The following is a 20,725-nucleotide window of genomic DNA, read 5'->3' as shown; positions in this document are numbered from 1 at the left end:
CCTAACAGGGTCCAGAAAGAGCCATTAGTCAAATGCTTCTGTCCCCTGAAGGCAGGTCGGTATTACCCGTGGGATCCTGGTGTCTTAGCGTGTTCACAGCAAGAGAGCTGATAAGTAGACGGGGGCTGCTCTAGCTAATGAAGGTCAGAGACGGCATCTGTGAGCTGGGAAATGAAGAGTAGAGGATAACAAGGGGAGAAGTAGGGCAGTCTTGGCAGCAAAACAGTGTGTGTGTAAAGGCCCTGTGGCAGAAGGGAGCATAACCCCATTCCAGGAACTAAGAGTGGGCTGACCAGTCTACACTGGAGGCCACGTAAGGGATTTTGGTCTTCATCCCAAGAGCAATGGGAAGTCATCGACGCAAAGATGAGCTCCAACAATATACACCCCAGGAAAGGGACATCAGCAGGGAGCCTCTGGGACCACCCTCATGGGCCGGCTTTCCGTGTGGATACACTGAGGTCTACATTTTGAAATACATGCATTGGTGAATGGGGCTCACCATGCAGGGATGAGGTCTCCAGAATTTTTCAGAGACACAGCACGGGAGAGAGAACACATGTTGTACCTCGGTGGTTTTCCATCCAAGCTGCGAGCACTTTAAAAAAACAAACAAACCCTACCTGGTCCCCACCTCCCAGAGATTCTGATTAAGCTGGTTTAGGGTGGGACCACAGCATCAAGTTTTTGTTTGTGTTTTTGACTCCCAGAGTCTCCTTGGCAAAGCGGTTTGGCAGGAAATGTACCAGATAAGCCCAGAATGTCTTGTCGCACTTGATACCAAGGAAGCTAAATGCGTGTGGAGTTTAAATTTTAAATTTAAAACAATTTTTTAAAAATGTTTCATTTATATTTGACAGAGACAGAGAGGGAGAGAGGGAGAGAGAGCATAACCGGGGGAGGGTCAGAGAGAGAGGAAGACACAGAATCTGAAACGGGCTGCAGGCTCTGAGCTGTCAGCACAGAACCCCACGTGGGGCTTGAATCACAAACGGTGAGATCACGACCTGAGCTGAAGTAGGATGCTTAACCGATTGAGCCACCCAGGCACCCAAGACCTGATTAGCAACCAGAAGTGACTGCCACTATCTCAAAAAGGGACAGTGTGAGCCTCAATCAGGATCGTAAGTAGAATGGACTGCGACATCCGTTTTACATCCATTTAAACATTACCTATGTTTAAATACACACTCTCACACTGACGTCGAGTAAAAAAGAGCAGTCCCCCTGGCAGAATAGAAAAAGGGCAGATGACAAGCATTTCCCCACCTTTTCTAAATGACCTTCCCCACAGGGGAAGGGTCTGCATAGAAAGGGTCCAGTTAACACACAAGGAAGGAACAGCAGAAGGTTAAGAAAATGTGCCAGGTCGCAACCACAAGGGATCACTGGGAAACCTGACAGAATCACACAATTATTATTAATATTTTGAGGGCAGATCGCAGTATCACTATTGTATTGTTGAAAATTCTTCTCTTTCAGGGGCGCCTGGGGGGCTCTGTCAGTGAAGCATCCCAACTTCAGCTCAGGTCAGGATCTCGCGGTTTGTGGGTTTGAGCCCCGCGTCGGGCTCTGTGCTGACGGCTAGGAGCCTGGAGCCTGCTTCCGATTCTGTCTCCCCCTCTCTCTGTCCCTCCCCTGCTTGTGCTGTGTGTGTGGGTGTCTCTCTCTCTCTCAAAAGTAAACGTTAAAAAATGTGGTTTTGTTGATAAAATGAAATGAAATCCTTCAATTTCAGCTACTCTCACTGGGCAGAGGGGCAGACCCCAATTCTACCATTTCTGCAACCTTCTGTCAGTCAAGTTATTTCAAAATAGCAACTTACTGAGTATGTTTAAAGCCTTGTCTTCCAGAGATTCACACCGAAACATTTACCTACAAGGCGGGGCAGGGTGAAGAAAGAACCTGGGGCAGCTGGCTACACGCTACGGTCTACTCATGTACGTGTGTGGAAGTGTCCATCGTGAAAAGCTAAATGAAAAGCTTCCCCAGTGACTCCTGGGCTCTACTCTGCAGCCCTGCGGGGTCAGGAGGTTCCCAGCCCCGCCTGCCCCACCTGGGGAACTCACTGAACGTGGCGGGCCAGGGTCCCACCCCAGACCACCTTAGACCCCTGGGCTGGGGCCCTGGCCTCAAGAGATTTTGTTTTTAATGTAAATTTTATTTTTTGAGAGAGAAAGAGACAGAGCACGAGCAGGGGAGGGGCAGAGAGAGAGGGAGACACAGAATCGGAAGCAGGCTTTAGGCTCTGAGCTGTCAGCACAGAGCCCGATGCAGGGGCTCAAACCCACAAACTGTGAGATCATGACCTGAGCTGGGCCGAATGCTCAACCGACGGAGCCACCCAGGCGCCCCTTCACAAAATCATTAATAAGGAAATCAGACACTGCTGCCTCACAGACCTACACTCCAGACCAACCTAACACAGAATGGATTACGACTTTGGAGCCAGGGTTCAAATCCCAGGCCTGCCATTTTGTAGCTGAAGGACCAGGGGCAAGCCCCTTGGCCCAAAAGTCTTGGTTTTCGATTCTGAGACATGGGAACAGTTCTTCTGGCTGCTCAGCCTACCTCACAGGACTGTAAGGAGGGGTAAGTACAAAGTGTCCGTGGGATAGTGTTGTAAGCTGGAACTTTTCCAACCTGGGCAGCAGCATTATTCAGAGAAGAGGTGGTGGTATTTGCTCTGTGGGCTGGTGGTGGGCGAGTTATCAGGGAATCTCATGTGAACTTCAACTGTAGCCCAATTCTGACGCATCAGGAAAAGCTGGGGTTCCGGCAGGGAGGGGGATGGGGGCACAGCTGGCAGTGACTAATTTCTTGAGCAAATGTTTAGGGAGGGACTGCTTATATGCCAGGAGGTGGCTAAGGGCTGGGGACAGAGCTATGCACAACACAGTGAAGTCCCCGCCCGATATCACTTCCCAGCTTGGTGGGGGAGGGAAGGAGGGAAAGATGGACAGCAAGCAAACCAAGATGCAAATAAATACAGAAGTATAAACAGAGAGGGGCGCCTGGGTGGCTCAGTAGGTTGAGCGTCGACTTGGGCTGAGGTTATGACCTCACGGTTCATGAGTTCGAGCCCCATGTCAGGCTCTGTGCTGACAGCTTGGAGCCTGGAGCCTGCTTCGGATTCTGTGCCTCCCTCTCTCTCTGCTCCTTCCCTGCTTGTGTTGAGTCTCTGTCTGTATCTTGTTCTCAAAAATAAATAAACATTTAAAAAAAGAAAAAGAAGTATAAATGGAGGAAGCCGCCCCTGAGGGAAAAAATGAAGGTGGCAGAGACAGAAGGGGCCGGGGGTGTTGCTTACGTGTGAGGCAGCAAACAGCAGGGACGTGAGAGGAGCCTCTGAATCCCAGCCCTGCCACCTACTAGCTATGAGGACCTTGGCCAAGGGACCCGGTGATGCGATTAAATGAGTCAAAGCTTGTTAAGTCCTTAGAATAGGACTGGCACAGAGTGAAAGCGGGAGAAACGGAATTCATACTATTAATATTAACAGTAGAAACAATAGTAACGTCTCCTATTTCTTGTAGCCCAATACGCACCAAGCACTGTACCAGACGTTTCACATAAGGGTTGGCAAAGAAAGGCCCACAGGGCTGGCTGCTGGTAAAGTCAAATCTGATTGGTACATGGTGATGCCCACTCATTTACATAGTGTCTACTTCTGCTTTTGAGCTACAATGGCCACTGCCGAGTAGGTGCCTACTTGGTGGTCTACACAGCCTAAATATTTACTATCTGGCTTTTTACAGAATAAGCTGGCTAAGCCCTGCCTACATCAGAGCTCACAAGCCCCTGAGACAGTGGTTACTATGGTGTAAAACCAGAGCCTCCAAACCCAGTCTTCCTTGAGTCTTGCCATGGGACAAGGGGCATAGCGGTGCCCAGCTGAGGGGGGGGAGGGGGCTGAGACACAGCTCTACAAGACCCCCCAAGTCCTGTGTCTCCAAGGGGCTGCATCAGCCTGAAGGAGGCAGGGCCGTTCCCAAACTCATCCACCCGGGGCGGCGGGGGTATGTGCAATGTCTTTTTCGCATTTGCACAGACACAGCGCAAACAGCGGGGCCTTCGGCCCCTGTGCACCAGGGGGCTCACCAATCCGGGTACTCTCTCACAATCAGGCAACTCCAGCTGCGGCACAAAAATGAAGCAATGCTGCAAGTGTATAAACAAAGGCACATTCACTCCCGTTCCACCCTACTATATACAAATGGGAGTCGCACCCCTGAGACTGTAAGAAATGATGTCCCAGACAGAAAAGAGGCTCTTCACCCTGGCTAGTGAAAATCCCAGCTGCTGCAAGAAAATGCACCCTGCCCATGCAGTGAGATCAGATTATTTACAAGAACATTTCACGGTTTCTAATTTGCAGGCTCCAATTTGCTTTGTCCAATTCACTTCCTCCATCCTTTGGATCCAAACAGGGATTTTCCGATCTTTTTGTTTGTTTATTTTTGAGAGAAAGACAGACAGACAAAGCATGAGTGGGGGACCGGCAGAGGGAGGTAGACAAAGAATTCGAAGCAGGCTCCAGGCTCTGAGCTGTCAGCACAGAGCCCGACGCGGGGCTCAAACCCACAAACTGTGAGATCACAACCTCAGCCGAAGTTGGATGCTCAACCGACTAAGCCACCCAGATGCCCCGGGATTTTCAGATTATTAGAAGTCACGTCCGGCTGAGAGAAAGTCCCCATTGCCAGTGCATAGAAGGAAACAGGTCAGTTGGGAGCTGGTTTCTGGAAGTCACTATCTGACATAGAAGGCTTTATTTGATAAAGGACAACTTGAGCTCTGAAGTAGTCAAGAAATGATAATTTTTTAAGTTTATTTATTTAACATCTGAAAGAGAAAGAGACAGCATGAGCAGGGGAGAGAAGGAGGGGAGGAGAGAGAGAATCCCAAGCAGCCTCCACTGGACGTGGGGCTCGAACTCTCAAAACCATGAAATCATGACCTGAGCCAAAACCCAGAGTCAGACGCTTCACCAATGGAGCCACCCAGGCGCCCCAAGAACCAATAATTTAAGAAAAAGAAAAAGAAAAACAAAGGGGGTGAGTGCTGGATGAGAACCCAGACAGCATTCCATTCAACTCCACGGAAACCAAGCAGAACATGCTGACGTAATTCATGAATGGCAGGGCTGCCAGCGGGGGGTTTCCCAGCCTCAGAGGCTCAATGAGCAGAGTAAGTAACTCCTGTCTCAGAATGGAGGAGGCTTATGCACTGGTCCCCCATTCTCCTAGAAAGGAGATTAATGCAGACAAGCACTCGATGAAGGCAGAGGGAGAGAGAGTCTGATTCATGCAGTGTACAGAGAAAGCCACATTCTTTGGCATCTGTTATCTGGCACCCGGCGATGTGGCCAAAAACCATGTGGCTTAAAGCAGTTTGGTCCAACAGCCCCAAGCACGGATTCTTTGAGAACTGGTCGTTCATGGCCTCACGCAGGGCGGTTTGGGAAACGCTGTCTGGGTCTTTCAGCACTCTGGCCTTTTTGTCAGAAATTCTCGGCATCCCCACTCATCTTTTCTGGTTTTAATTCTTTCAGTCTCCTGCCTGTGACTCCCACCCTGCACTGCCCAGATGCCCAGCAGTAAGGCGAGGGTGACGCAGCCGTCTGGCTTGCAGCAGGGGCTCTCAAACGTGACCCTCATCACCAGCATCCACGGAGCCTGGGAAGTTGTTAGAATTGCAAAGGCGTGGGTCCCACCAAGAGCTACTGACTCAAACTCTGTGGGTTCTCCCAGGCCTCCCAAGCAAGGTATGGTCAGGTGTGCCAGCCCAGAGGTAGGGCTTCTGATCCAGCCTGGAGAACTTAGGCAAGACACCTCACCACTCTGGCCCTCAGTATCTTCATCTGTAAAATGAGAGGAGACTCACAGTCCTGCCTCATCTGGATGCTTCGAGGACTAAGTAACTTAAAAAAAGACAACACACAGGGTCACCGTCTGGCTCCGCCCTCCTCCTGACTCCCCTGAGCTGCTGCAGTGGCTGTGTAAGTGCCACCAGCCCCTCCGTGTCCCAGGCACCCACCTACTTTCAGCCAGAGGGATCCCCCAAAACATGTGCATCCTGAGTATGTCACTCCCCACGCTAAGAATCTTCCATCACATCCAAATCCCAAGTCTTCGTGGCGACACACAATTGCACCCTTGATTTTGCAAGCTCAGCTCCCTGGCCCCTCCTAACCAACCAAGCAGAACCATGCAGCTCCCCTAACACCTACAAGCGGGACCTCTGTATGTGCTGGTTCCCGGACCGGGAGCACCTTCCTATCCAGCCTTACTAGCCTGGCCACTGCCTCTTGTTTCTCAGACTCGGGCCTCGCCTCCCCTGGATGCTGGCCCTGGAGCCTCAGGCTGAGTTAGGAACCCCTCCCTCCTCGGGCCCCTCGGCCCCCAGCACTTTCCCGCTGCAGAGCCCCACTGTCTACAGCTCTTGGTTTATTTGCCCACTGCCCCCTCCTTGACGGTCAAGTTTGTCCATTTCAGTACTCAGAGCCCCGCTGAGCACCACCCTCCACCCGCCCCCCGCACAACAGCAGATCACTACTGACCAACAGCATAAAGGAGAAAAGCCTTAAAAACAGACTTTATGGCTGAGTCAGCACACGACTCTTAATCTTGGGGTTATGAGTTTGAGCCCCACTTTGAGTGGAAAGATTACTTAAAAATAAGAACTCAAAGGACAGCTGGGTGGCTCAGTGGGTTAAGCCTCCAGCTGCAGCTTAGGTCATGATCTCACGCTTCTTGAGTTCCAGCCCTGCGTCGGGCTCTGTGCTGACAGCTCAGAGCCTGGAATCTGCTTCAGATTCTGTATCTCCCTCTCTCTCTGCCCCTTCCCTGCTCATGCTCTGTCTCTCTCTCTCTCTCTCAAAAATAAACATTAAAAAAAATTTTTTTTAAATAGACCTTATGATGCTTTCATAAAACAGCCCAAGTTCAGCGGCTGCCTCTGGGGTGTGAGGGGTCGAGGCTGACCGTGAAGGGCAGGAGGGGACTTCCTGGGGTCCTGGTAATGTTCTGTATCTTGACAGGGGCTCGGGCTGTTATTCATTTGTCGGAACTCCTCACCGGGTAACTTTAACATTCAGGAATTCCACGATGCAAATTCTGCTTTCAGAGAAACATAAAATGGAAGTGTATATAGATACCACACTCCAGCTAGTGCTTTGCATGGTGCAAGCATCTGGGTGAAGCATATGAGGCATTTCAAAATAAGTTTCAGGGGCGCCTGGGTGGCTTAGTCGGTTAAGCGGCTGACTTTCGCTTAGGTCATGATCTCGCGGTTTGTGGGTTCGAGCCCCACGTCGGGCTCTGTGCTGACTGCCAGCTCAGAGCCTGGAGCCTGTTTCAGTCTGTGACCCCCTCTCTCTCTGACCCTCCCCTGCTCACACTGTCTCTCTCTCTCTCTCTCCTAGAAATAAATAAAACATTTTAAAAAAATAATAATAAGTTTCAGATACCAAAACAATGAGGCCGCTGGCAGACTGGTTGGCGCTGGCGGACTGGTTGGCCAGATACGTGACAAAGCAAGTTGAGACAGTGTTAACTGTAGAACGGAACTGGGGAGTGGATGGGGACACCCTCTGCTTCACAGTGAAGTGCTGGAGGGAATGTATCCCGTAGTTACACACAGGGCTACAAGTCCCTCTTGATGAGCTGAGTAGTTTCATATGTGTTTTACACGTGCCAAACCAACGCTTTTCAACCGCGTGCCACCCATGGATCCTGCTAAAATGAGGCTATGACCCAGCAGGGCTCGGCAGGCCCACGACTCGGGATTTCTAAAGGCACCTGGGGAGTGTCAATGCCGTCGGTCCAGAGACCCCACCTCGAGGAGCGGGGGGTCTACCACATGGCCACATTTGCCGCGATGCCTCCAAGGGCCAAGGGAAACCCCCTCCTCCTCCCGCCAGCCCCATTCTCAGCAGCAGCCTCGGGGCCGGCAAGGATCACAGGCAGGGCCAGACGGGAGCCCGGGAGAGCCCAGAAGGCTTGGTGGGCCGCTCCCAGATTCCAGGCAGCCCAGCGCCCGGAGGGACAGCGGGGAGCAGCCCCACCAGAACGCCAGGGCCAGACGGCAGTCTGAGTCACACAAAGGGCACAGGGCCAGCTGCGGAGAACGACTTTGGTGACTGCGCAGGAGCAAGCCTGGAGAAGCCCAGCGCGGCGCACTCCCACCCCGGCCGCCCCAAGGCGTGGCTGACCGCCCCCTCTGTGGACGGGCAACGTGCGGCTGCAGCTCTGAAGTCGGGAGGGCAGCTGGGCCGTGCTCTCCCCATCTCCTCGGCTCCGCTGCGATGCGAGCCCTGAGGATGACACGGACACAGGCAGAGAAAGCACCTAACAGTGTCCCTCCGCCCGGATCACCGCATCAGATCCCAGCACCAAAAGGAGCCTCAACCCATTTTCCAGAAGGGGACACTGAGGTGCTGAAAGGAGGAGGGACTTGCCTGGGGTCACAAATCTAAGTCCCATAACCTGATTCCCAGCCTTCATCTCAACTGTGGTTACAGGGCTGTTTGCTCACCCACCCAGTGGCTGTCCCCTGCGAGGCCACAAGCTTCCTGAGGGTACACAGCAGACTGCACTGTCCAGAGAGGGTCAGACATTATCTGCCATCTCACAAGCTCTTCTTAGAATGAGACCTGACCGATCCCCCGTCTAGAGGTGGGGTCTGTGTCCCCAGCCCTCGAACCCAGGCTGACTTCTGTGAATGCCTCCATCAACAGGCTGGCAGGAGTGACACTGTGTGATGTCTGGGACCGAGTCATAAGAGGTGACACCACTTCCGCCTGGCTCTTTGCCTAGGAACACGCATCCTCAGACTTGAGCCGCCACGTGGGGAGGTCGCCCAGGCCACCCTGACATGGCCTGTCGAGCCTATCTGAAGCTGGAGCCAGGGGTCGAAGCTAACCACCTGCCAGCGAGTGAGGACACCGCCATTGCACGGCTACCGTCAGGGAGGCCCCAAGGGAAAGCCCCGGCCGAGCCCAGGCAACACCCTGGACACTGAAAGCTAACAATAAACTACTATTTTTTTTTTTTTTTTACTTTGAGAATGGGGGTGTGCAGAAAGAGAGAGTGAGATGGAATCCCAAGCAGGCTCCACACTGTCAGCACAGAGCCCGATGTGGGGCTCAATCTCACAACCTGTGAGATCATGACCTGAGCTAAAAACCAGAGTCGGACGCTTAACCAACTGAGCCACCCGGGCACCCCTAAACTACTCTTCTTTTATGCAGCTAAAGTCAGGGTGGTTCGTTCTGGAGAAATCAGTAATAGCAGCAAGGCACAGACCGCAACAACTTCACACACTGTTGTGTCCCCAGAGCCAAGCACAGGGTACAACAAATGCTTAATAAGTGTCTGGTGACGTGATAAAGGGCGCCCACAGTCTACCCAACTCCAGCGTGAGGCTCCACTTCCATGACACCATGTTGCTTCCGCCATCAGATTCCGGGTGTGAGTTAGGGTCTAAGGGTCCAACCATCTCTGTAAGCTTAGATTCCTAAAACGGAATGTCTGGGGACAAGACAGAGGGTGTCCCAGCCCCCGGCAGCCCACCTCCAGCTGCCTCAGGGTGGGAGCGCAGGCCCCAGCTCCAGGCTGCTGGGAACGCACGGGGCGGGGAAGGAGCCAGCTGTATGAGCCGCCCCAAGGTACAGGCACCCAGGAAAGAAGAGAAAGGAATCTCATCCAGGTCCCCAGAGGGAGCCAGGCCTCCCCCGAGGCGCCCGGGGGCTCAGTCGGTTGAGTGTCTGACTTTGGCTCAGGTCGTGATCTCATGGTTTGTGGGTTCGAGCCCCGCGTCGGGCTCTGTGCTGACAGCTCAGAGCCTGGAGCCTGCTTCAGATTCTGTGTCTCCCTCTCTCTCTGACCCTCTCCTGCTCACACTCTCTCTCCCTCTCAAAAATAAATAAGCATTAGAAACATTAAAAAATAAATAAATAAAAGGAATTCCCTCCCCCACAGCGTCTGACGCTGCCCTTCGGGTCCTCCGGGGAGCCCAAAGCACCAGGTGAGCTCCGGGTCGGCCTGCAGGCTTCTCCAGGGCCTCGGTTTACCCTCAGCAGCCCAGCTCCCCAGCACAGAGGACACTGAACACGTGTTTCCTGTCGGGGACACACCACTGCCAACACTCCCCATGCGCACGGGCCCTGCCGAGCGGGAGACACAGACACGCGAGCCCCTCCTCTGTGCTGGGCACGAGCAGGGGCCCAGGGGGCACCCCAGGCGGCGGCGCTGCCCTGTGAACTTCACACGCGCGTGCACACACATGCTCAGGAACACACTAACGCACATCTGCACACACGGACACCTCCATGTGCAAACATGCGAACATAAATACGTGCACACGCACACACATGTACAAAAACATGCACATACACAAACACGCACACCTATGTTTTTTAGACGTGAAAACATCGGCCACAGAGCCGATTCCCCACAGTGCCTTCACTGCCCACGAAGGCAGCCTCTGCCTTCTGCCGAGGCGCAGGCCAAACCCAGTAACACCGCAGTGGTTAAAAACTGCCCTTGCCGCCATTTCGCCAGTTAGCAGCCGACTAGCCACTAACAAAGCGTCAAATAAATGCTCCAAAGGGTCCCTTCCCACTGAGAATGAAGTCCAACGGCTCACACCACCGCGGGCAACTGTCCCCACCCCTGAGATGCCATGTCTTAGCCCTCTCTGGCCTCTCGCTGCTCCAGGCACACTTGCCTTTCCTGCTGCTACCCTGACAGCCCATGGCAGCTCCTGCCCCTGGGCCTTTGCACTTGCCAACCCTGCCTGGACCACTCTTCCCCTGGGTATTTGCTCAGCTCACTCCCTCCCCCCAGTGAGGTTTAATGAGGGACACCTTCTCTGATGGCTCCTATCAAGTCAAAACTGCACACGACCCTCCAACATCATGTCCATTTCCTCTCCTCCTCAAGATTTACTGCCACCTCACTGCTATATACTTGAGTCTGGGGTTATGGACTATTCCCCCAACCCCCATGACAAGAGACGCCTGAGGGGGCAAGACCCCTGTGTCCTGCACTGCCACAGCCCTGTGGACTGGAGCCTGGCGCTTGGCACTGTGCAGAGCGAGGGAGGGAGGAAGCAGGAGGAGGGAGAGGGGGAGAGAGAAAGAAGAGAGGGACACAGGGAGGAAGAACAGAGACAACAGCGGTCAATGACTGTGTTCCCTCTTATTCTGCCACAGGAAGACTGGCCCCCACCACTGCACCCCCGCACACCCACTGGTCCAGAGAAGAGCCCCACTTCCCGCACAAGAGCAGAACAGACCACGGGTCTCAAACTCAAATCCCTCAAGGGCCGGGGACACACCGTGAAGGAAGGAAGCAGCCTGCCTCATGCAAGAGGGGGTGCTGGGCTCTGTGTCAAGCAGGGCCACACTCCTCCACTGAGCTCGAGTGCTGCCGTGTGGGGCAGTGGCCCGGACACCAACAGAACTCCGCGTTTTCCTAGAAAACCTGCATAGTTAGAACGTGTGGGAAATGTCTTCATTTTTAAATGTTTTCCTCACAATGTCTAATGTCACGATGGCAACCAAATGATCAAACCTGCAGGCCTATAAGACACGGCAGTTTACAATCATGAATCAGATTCCTTAAGCCCCCCTAGCCACACGGAGGCCTCAGTTTTTCCATCTGTAGAGTGGGAAGGTGGATATCACCTCTCTCTGGGCTTTGGGAGGAAGAAGGAATGAGATCCCACGTGGACGATATTGTCACAGAACAAGTGTCTAATCGATGTTACCTGGCACTGTATAATGCTTCTCTCTCTCTCTCTCTCTCTCTCTCACACACACACACACACACACACACACAAACGTGTGCGCCTCTCCTCACACTTACGGGGTCGTGGATGGTTTCAGAGAACAGGGGCGACCGGTCTGAGAAGCAGGACAACACGAGCTGAATCAGCACGAGGGAAAAGTAAATGTAGAAAGTGACATCACGAAACATGTCGATCTCAGCATCCTAGACGTGTGGCAAGGGAGGAGGAAGAGAAGGTCACTTTCTGGAAGCAGCCTGCAGAGGCCAGGGGGGCAGGCGCAGACCGAGCACTAAGCTTTCCTGGCCTGAGCCACCTCTCCTAACACGAGAGAGACAGTCCCGTCACGGCGTGCCCCTAGAGGCCTGGTGGGGGCCTCCAACGTGGCGAAAGGGGGCTCAGGCTTGAAAGTGAAACAGGCCCACGTTCACGGCCCGCTCTGCTCGTACTGGCCACGGGATTTTGTCCTCCCTCGGCCCCTGTGCACTTGAGTTCCTCCACCTATTAACAGACAAGTGGTTCTCAATCACAGAGGACTCTGCCCCCCAGGGAACATCTAGTTGCATCTAGAGGCATTTCCGTTCACTGTAACTTGGGGGGCGGCTACAGGAATCCGTGGGTGCAGGCCAGGGATGCCCCCCCAAACACCTTGTAAGGTCCTGTAAGTTCAGGACAGTCCCTTACAACAAAGACATCTCCGATCCAAAATGTCAGTGCGGAGACTCAGAAATCCTGACCGAGTAATTGTGAGCAAGCGAGATTCTTCATGGAAAAAAAAGCTGAGTCCCTGGTTGGCACCTTGGACACAAACTCAATCAATGTCAGCAGCCATCACTAAGGACCATCTCTGCCAAACACTGCAGGTGCTCAATAAACATTCAGTTACTGCTTAGCCTGTAGAGCAGAACAGCATCTGAAAAGGCTGTTCTCTACTCCTAGGAGCGGCCTATGGCAGCCGACATGAGCTACTTCTTAGCAGGGTGGCAGCCGATGGCACCCAGGGAACGTGGGAACACGGAGCGGGCCTCCTAGGGGAGTGGCCGCTCGGTGAACACCACTCCCCCCTGAGCTCTGCTCCAGACTAAACATATCTAGAGTCGACTTGCCTCACCATTTCCTGCTGACTGAGGCTCAGAGGGTGCTGTGCACTTCTCTGTGGTTCCCACTCCTAGAGAACTCACATGGGCCCCTGAAGCTACACAAGTAAGTGGTGCCCTGAAGAAAGAAGGTTCTAGAAGAAAAGCTGGATGAGCTAAGGAAATCCCTGGGGGAAGAAACTAGACCCGTAGACTACTCAATATCTGGTTCTCACAGCAATGCACAACTCCACGTAAGGCTGGAAGGAATAAGCAGCTTTCCCAAGGGCCACTCCAGGCCACCACTTACCTCTTTTAAGGCAGTCATGATTTTGGATCTCAAGATGGCAAGGGCGCACAGTAGGGCTACAAGCCAGAAAGTGAGCATGATCCCCGAGGACTGGACGCCCTTCCTTCTCTCGAGCTGAATTAAAAAGGTAGCGAGCAGCTGGAAGAGAGGAGCATACAACAGGAGCTGTCAGAAGACCAGGCCCCTCGGCCCCCCACAGTCCTAGCAGATGTCAGGCCTGGAGCAGGGCTGTCCTCAGCTCAGTGGTGCAAAAGGCAGCCTGGGGAGGACCTGGCCCCAGCACCAGCCCCGCTCTCAGCTTGCTGCGTGACCGTGAGCAAGTCACTGAACTCCTCTGAGCTTCTGCTGCCTCGTCCACAAAATGGAGATGCTAACAGCATCTAATCTGAAGGTTGTGGGAATTTAAGAAGACCATGACTAGAACTGGGACAGGACGGAAAAGTTGGGGAGAAGCTCAGTTTAGAATAGACACAGGCAGGGTGCTGGGGTGGCTCAGTCAGTTAAGTGTACGACTTCGGCTCAGGTCATGATCTCACAGCTCATGGGTTCGAACCCTGCAGTGGGCTCTGTGCTGACAGCTCAGAGCCTGGAGCCTGTCTTTGGATTCTGTATCTCCTCTCTCTCTGCCCCTCCCCTGCTCATGCTGTCTCTCTCTCTGTCTCTCTCTCTCTCTCTCTCAAAAATAAATAAAACATTAAAAAAAGAAAGGAAAGGAAAAGAAAAGAAAAGAAAAGAAAAGAAAAAAGAAAAGAAATCCTATCTAAAAATACACAGCTGAAAATGTGTCCAACTGTCACACAGTCATCAGTACTCAGAAATTAAAGAGGCATCCTACCCGCTTATTGATATTGATTTGAAATGCATATATATTTTTACTTTGCTTTTTAATCTTTTGCTAACTCTTTTTATTTTTATTTTTGAGAGAGAGAGAACATGCACAGGGGAGGGGTGGAGGGAGAGAGAGACTCTTAAGCAGGCTCCATCCACACTCAGCGCAGAGCCCATCTTGGGTCTCGATCTCATGACCATGAAATCAAGACTCGGATGCTTAATGGACTGAGCCACCGCACACGCCTTTTGCTAACTGTTTTTCCTGAATGACAGACGATTACCGTGCTGTGAAACCATTCCGTCAAAGACACTGAGCAACTTAAAAAAAAACTCCCTGGATTCACACGACAGGTGGGAGAAGTCAGCCTCAAACGGCCCCAACCAGCAGAGTGCTTTGGGAAAGGCAAAGTGACAGGGACAGAGCACACACCAGCGGTGGCCAGGGGACGGGGTGTGGGGGAGGGGCCGACCACAGCGGCGGGCAGCAGGACGGAGCTTCCGGGAGAATGGGCTGTTGTCGATCTCGATGGTGGGGCTGGTGGGTACGTGACTGTGGGTTCATCAAAACTGAGGAAATCGGGGCGCCTGGGTGGCCTAGTCGGTTAAGCGTCCGACTTTCGCTCAGGTCATGATCTCACAGTTCGTGGGTTCGAGCCCCGCGTCGGGCTCTGTGCTGACAGCTCAGAGTCTGGAGCCTGCTTCAGATTCTGTATCTCCCTCTCTCTCTGACCCTCCCCTGCTCACGCTGTCTCTCTCTCTCTCCTAGAAATAAATAAAATATTAAAAGAAAAAAAACCGATGAACTCATTTAAGAAAAAAAGTGAGTCCCACTGTACGGAAATTAAAATTCGGGCGGAAACTAAATGTAATCACAGAACGTTCACATATACCCGTGTGCGTGCGGGACTGGCTTCCCTGTGACCCTATGCATTTATTAAGGACGTTATCCTGACACGTGACTGGCAGAGAAGAGAGGCTACGGCACAAAGAAGTTTTAGGACCCGTGTTTGATGTAAAACAAAACAAAACCCACTTACCCTGAAGCTCAAGGTCATATGAGGTCAGCCCCTGCCTTCCTGCCGTCCCAGCTGCCCTCCCCTCCTCACTCCCTCTCCCTCAGCCACACCGCCCAACTCTCCATTTCTCCCTGTGACCCCAGGACGTTTGCATGTGCTGTTCTCCCCAACTAGACAGTCCTCTGCCCGCAGCCTCTTCAGCTTTTTAAGATCCTGCTCATCCTCCAACTTCAGCTCCATCACCCCTTCCTGTCAAGTCCCCAGACCAAATACCAAACCTCGCCCTTACAGTACTTCGCACAAGAGCAAACATTTTGTGCCTTTCTGGGGACTCATCCACTGAGAGTCTGTTTGCACAACTAGACAAAGACTCCGTGAGGACAGGAACCATGTCGGTCCCGTCTCTAACTCCTGGCACACAGCAAGGACGGAGAAATGCGTGCCGCCTGCTCTCAGCGCGTACTCCTGGGGCCTGCGTGTGCCCGTCCCCAGCGGTGTGGAGAGGACGTCACCGGCGCACCAGCAGCAGGGCCGGTCCTCTTATTCTGTCGCGGAGCCCACAGGAGAAGAAAGAAACTGAGGCTCTCACAGGCCAGTTCACCTCCTGGCCAACTTAGAGCCTCAAAAGGCACAGAGCCGGTGACCCTCGGCCCGTCACAGCTGGGTCCCCGTCACCACAGACCTAACTGTGAAGGAAGAATCACAAGACCGGGAACAGGGAAAGACAAGGGCACAGGAGCCGCTGCGGCCAAAACCAGTCCTGCCTCGACACCTCACTGCCCCAGCGTACAGGCCATTTACCCACTCACTTAGGAGAGCTTTCCGCATGCCTGGCGTGGCGCCAGGCTGGGGGCCACGGAGGCGAGCCACCCAGCGGGAGAGCCAAGGACTGGCGGAGAACCCCACAAATGTGGGGGAGGCATCGGAGCCAGACGGCATGGGTGTGAGGCCACTTTTGCTGCTTACTGGCTGTGTGGCCTTGGGCCAGTTCCTTTACTTCTCTGTGCCTCATCCTGTTCACCTCTGAAAATGGGAATAATGAGCAAACACCCTTAAATGAGTTAATATGTAAAAGGGGTCAGGACTGGTGACCAGGGCAGTAAGAGTCCACGGCCCTCCGCAACGTGGCTCCGCCTCGCCCTGTGCTGTCTACCCCCCGAAGCCACGGCCACATTCCTGCTCACAGAGGGCGGGCCCTTCCCCAGGTACCCCTGTCCACCTCCAACCCTTGCTTGGACACACGGCTCTCCTGGCTCAAAACCTCCTGCCTCGAACCTGCCTCCCTCCTCCTCCTCAAGCACGCCAGGGCTTGCTGAGAACCTTCCAGGCTTCTCAGAGGGGCCGGGTACGTGGTGCATGTGCAGGAACGGCACTGGACTCAGAGCGCATCTCCGCAGCGACCGCCTCCACCTGGCGACGCCTTAACTGTGCACTCTTGAGGACGCTGGGCATCTCTGCGCCTCTGTCCCCTCCCCTGCCGAACGGGGACAAGGCGGGACCCTGTCACAAGGTTGCTCTGGAAACAGATGAATTCTAATTTCTAATTTCAAGACAGGCAAGCCGCCAGGAACAGTGCCAGGCACACATTCGGAGCTTCGAGCGCAGCGGCTGTAGCGAAGGGGCTGCCCCGTCTGCTTCCCACGGGACGGCGGGCTTGCGCGGGGCAGGGTAGTTTCCCATCCAGCCCGGCATCCCACTCCTGGAGCTTCAGAAGCTACAGATTCAAGAGACCATTAGGTCCCGGGCAATGAACACAAACCAGCCCAAGGACAGACCCCGGCAGGCAGGGCAAAGCGGGCACCTGCTGTCCAGCCGCAGGGCCGGGAAGGGCGACAGAGCAGGGAGAGGACTGTGGCCAGCTGCACACAGCACGCGCCTCTTCAGAGGCTGCAGTCATTTCTCGGCTCCGGCGCGCGGCCGGGAGGCTGGTGGTGCCGCCTCTGACTTCTTCAAGAGAAGCCAGATGTCTGGGTTTTCATTGGGAGATGTGAGATCTTCTCATTTCCTTTTTAAGTTTATTCATTCATTTTGAGGAAGAGACAGAGAGACGATGAGCAGAGGAGGGAGAGAGACAGAGGGAGAGGCCCAGTCCCAAGCAGGCTCTGCACGGTCGGTGGGGAGCCTGATGCGGGGCTTGAACTCGAACCCATGAGATCACAACCCGAGCCGGACGCCTAACCGACCGGCCCACCCAGGCGCCCCGAATTTCTAAACGCTGGCCACTAGTCTGGTGTCCCTGGGGCCTGGCGGACAGCTGGCTTCTACTTACCATAGTGATGCCCAAGAGGGTTGGGCTGACCAGAAACACCGGGGCCACGAATTTGCCCCAATTTCTTTCCCAGAAAGAGTAGAAAAGGTCTGCCCAGCAGACGATCCACAGCAAAAACCCCAAGGCCTGGAAGAGAAGTACACACAGGTCTTACAAGGGACGGCCCTGGAACTTTCCCCAGCACCCCTCCCCCCTGGCCCCACCCCGGCCAAATGCTCGGCCTTGGAGGGACCAGCCGAGCCCTCACCCACCAGCTGTGGTCCTTAGACTCACACCCTCTGGAACACGGACAAGTCCCAGGTAGGGTGGGCGAGCTGCCCTCTGGGGCATCACACACCAGCGTGTAACCAGTGCACGATGTCCCCTCACGGCCAGGGCCAGACTCTCCCCGTCTGGTCCAGCTTTCCCATCCCCCGACAACTCAAGCTCTCAGTCTGCAGCTGACCTCCATCGGCCACCCTGGATGCTTGCGTAAGGCGCCTCCTACAATAAGCGTTCGTTAAACAGCATTCATCCAACCCAAGTTCACTGGGGGCTACTACGGGCCACACACTTTTCAAAGTGCCAAGGATATAACGGTGAACAGAACACACAAAAGTCCATGCCTTCGTGGAGCTGAGACTCTCGTGGGAAGAAACGGGCAAGAAACAAACTGGGAAAATACCTAATACCAGAGAGTAGTAACTGACATGAAGAGGTAACAAATGGTCAGGGAAGGCCTTTCAATCAGGTGACATACAGGAAATGAGCCAAATGTGGATATTTGAAGGAAAGAACAATTCAGGCAGAGGGAACAGCAAGTGCAAAGGCCCTGGGGTAAGAACACGTGATAGGCTTGTGGTTGCTACAGAATGAGCAATGAGTGGGGTAGATGGCTGAAGAGGAGCCTGGGGCCAGATCAAGCTGGGCCTCTGTGGGCAAGAAGCTACTAGAGGGCTTTCAGGCAAGGCTTTTTTTGTTTTTTGGTAAAATCTGTTTTACGTTTTTTTTTTATCTTATTTTTAAAGACTGTTTTCCAGTTCTTTTTTTTTTTTTAAGTTTATTGATTTATTTTGAGAGAGAGAGCAGAATCAGGGGAGGGGCAGAGAGAGAGGGAGAATCCCAAGCAGGCTCTGCTCCATCAGCGCAGAGCCCCACGTGGGGTTCTAACTCACAAACCGTGAGATGATGACCTGAGCCGAAACCAAGAGTCAGACGATTAACCGACCGAGCCACCCATGTGACCCTCTGTTTTACATTTTAGAGGGAGGTGTTGCTCCCTCCCCAAAATACAAATTGCTCCTTAAGAGGAAGACACTAGATCTAGTTGAGGACATGGAAATCCATAGCGTTTGTGCGGGATGAACAAGACGGGTTTAGAAGCGGGGACTGTGGGCAAAGGGAGAGCTTCAGGAAGATAACTCAAGTCTTCCTGTTTTTATGGAAATCAATCTTGGGAAATATGAAAGCCAAAAGAAACCCGTGACTAGGAGCAGGACAGGATCTGGACTGGATCTCAGCGGGGGTTGCAGGGGGCTGAGGGTACCGGGAAGGACACTATTGGGGTCAGTGACAAAACTGGATTCTTTTTCAAAGTGCTGTGTCCGTGTCAAGTAGCCTCCAGTAACTGTACTGCCCTTACCCACGGGAATGTCCCTGCTCTGAGAAGAGACACACTGAAGAATCAAGGGGTGGACGTAGCAGAGATGCGACCGAGTCTCAGGTGCTTCAGAAAGGTGTCCTCAACTAGATCTCTCCAGGGAGAGAGCAAGGGCCAAGTGTGAAACAGACATGGGAAAGTGGGAGACACTGGGGACCGTGAGCCGGTGTCGGGGGCTGGCGGCAGCTCCTGGGCTCCCTCTTGCCAGTCTTCTGCAGGTGGAATTTACGTCAAGGTGAAAACATTTTTGGGGGAATAAAAATGATAGTCTCAGGTCCCGTGGGAAGGCCTCCTAATTACCTCCTGATCATCTCTTGCCACGGATCCTATCCTGTTCAAGGTAATAATGGGGAAACGGAGGCCCAGGGAGGTCAAAACATTTGTCCAAGATCATTTCACTCGTGAGCCGAAGAGCCCGTATCTGCATCCACATCTGAACCCAGAGCCTCGGCCTTTATCTACCACATCACTCGTCTGCCTTCTAGAAATAGGAACTCAGGGCCCATGACGTAGAAGAAACATGTCCGTCTTCACCAACCACCACCCCACCCAAGCACGCCCTGCCTCCCCCACCATGAGGAAATCCCAAGTGACTTACAGTTTTGGTTTTGTTGAGATGTGTCATCTGAATGTAGCCCCGGTCATGGTGGGAGAGATAGAGGAAGTAGAAGGGGAAGCAGATCCAGAGGTAAGCACAAGGCACCCATGCGAGGACGGTGTTCTGAAAGCACTTGGTGAAGTCGGGGTTGCTGGTGTTCCACGTGACGCTCCACTCCTGTGGACAAAGACACAGGGTCACGGTCAACAGGCCGCACCGAAGAGGCGCACACATCTGCATGGAGTTTGAAACCAGACACGACGGGGCTTAAGAAAACAGACCAGAGCCCTGGTCCACCCAAGGTCCTCTGGGGCAGAACGCGCAAAATGGAAACACCCGGAGCCCGAAACACCATGAAACAAAAGGTAAGGATCAGAGGGGCCTGGATGGCTGTCAGCTGAGCCCCAGATCCTTGACTTCGGCTCAGGTCATGATCTCCCGGTTCATGGGTTTGAGCCCCACGTCGGGCTCTGCGTGGACAGCACGGAACCTGCTTGGGATTCTGTTTCCTTCTCTCTCTTGGCCCCTCCCTGCCCTCAAAATAAATAAATAAACTTAAAAAATAAAAAAAGAAGAAATCAAGGTAGGTCTTGTCTCTCATAACTGAAGTCCTAGGATCTGTCACAAGTTCCACCATCGTACAACAGGTGGGGACTGCCATCCACATGAAGGAACCCGGAAGGGTATTCTCCTCCCAACTACATCCTCTTTTCACTATGAATCACTCTACTTTACACTCTTGTCAGCCGAGGACTTCAGAAAGTGGTCTTCTTCATCCCCATCACCACCACCAACATCACCATGGGAGCCATCACCACCACCACCATCAGTGCCATCACGACCACCATCACCACCATCACCACCATCACCACCACCACCATCATCACCATCACCATTATCACCGCCAACACCACCACCAACACCACCAACACCACCATCATCACCATCACCATCATCACCACCACCACCATCACCACCACCACCACCACCATCATCACCATCACCATTATCACCGCCAACACCACCACCAACACCACCAACACCACCATCATCACCATCACCATCATCACCACCGCCACCACCACCACCACCACCATCTCTACCACCACCACCACCATCACCATCACTGCCATCACTGCCATCATCACCACCACCACCATCATCACCATCACCATCATCACCGCCAACACCAC

The 20,725-nt window shown here is 53.4% G+C and overlaps 1 protein-coding gene across 1 annotated transcript in view; it reads right to left on the bottom strand.

The window, feature by feature from the left end:
- The window catches only part of ABCC1 (ATP binding cassette subfamily C member 1 (ABCC1 blood group)), a 98,376-nt gene extending 77,978 nt beyond the window's left edge, over positions 1 to 20,398 (bottom strand). The window contains exons 1-5 of the mRNA XM_077773194.1: positions 20,318 to 20,398; positions 19,533 to 19,709; positions 17,296 to 17,421; positions 13,180 to 13,317; positions 11,874 to 11,999 (exon numbers count right to left, since the gene is read on the bottom strand). Coding sequence (XP_077629320.1) covers positions 11,874 to 11,999; positions 13,180 to 13,317; positions 17,296 to 17,421; positions 19,533 to 19,709; positions 20,318 to 20,398 — 648 coding nt within the window. The remainder of the gene's footprint in view (positions 1 to 11,873; positions 12,000 to 13,179; positions 13,318 to 17,295; positions 17,422 to 19,532; positions 19,710 to 20,317) is intronic.
- Between the last annotated feature and the right edge of the window lie 327 nt (positions 20,399 to 20,725).

Source organism: Crocuta crocuta, unplaced genomic scaffold (genome assembly GCF_008692635.1).
Source record: "Crocuta crocuta isolate KB4526 unplaced genomic scaffold, BGI_CrCroc_1.0 scaffold16, whole genome shotgun sequence".
Lineage (NCBI taxonomy): Eukaryota > Metazoa > Chordata > Mammalia > Carnivora > Hyaenidae > Crocuta > Crocuta crocuta.
Note: the sequence above shows the minus strand (reverse complement) of the source record. Positions and strands in the feature narration are given on the sequence as shown.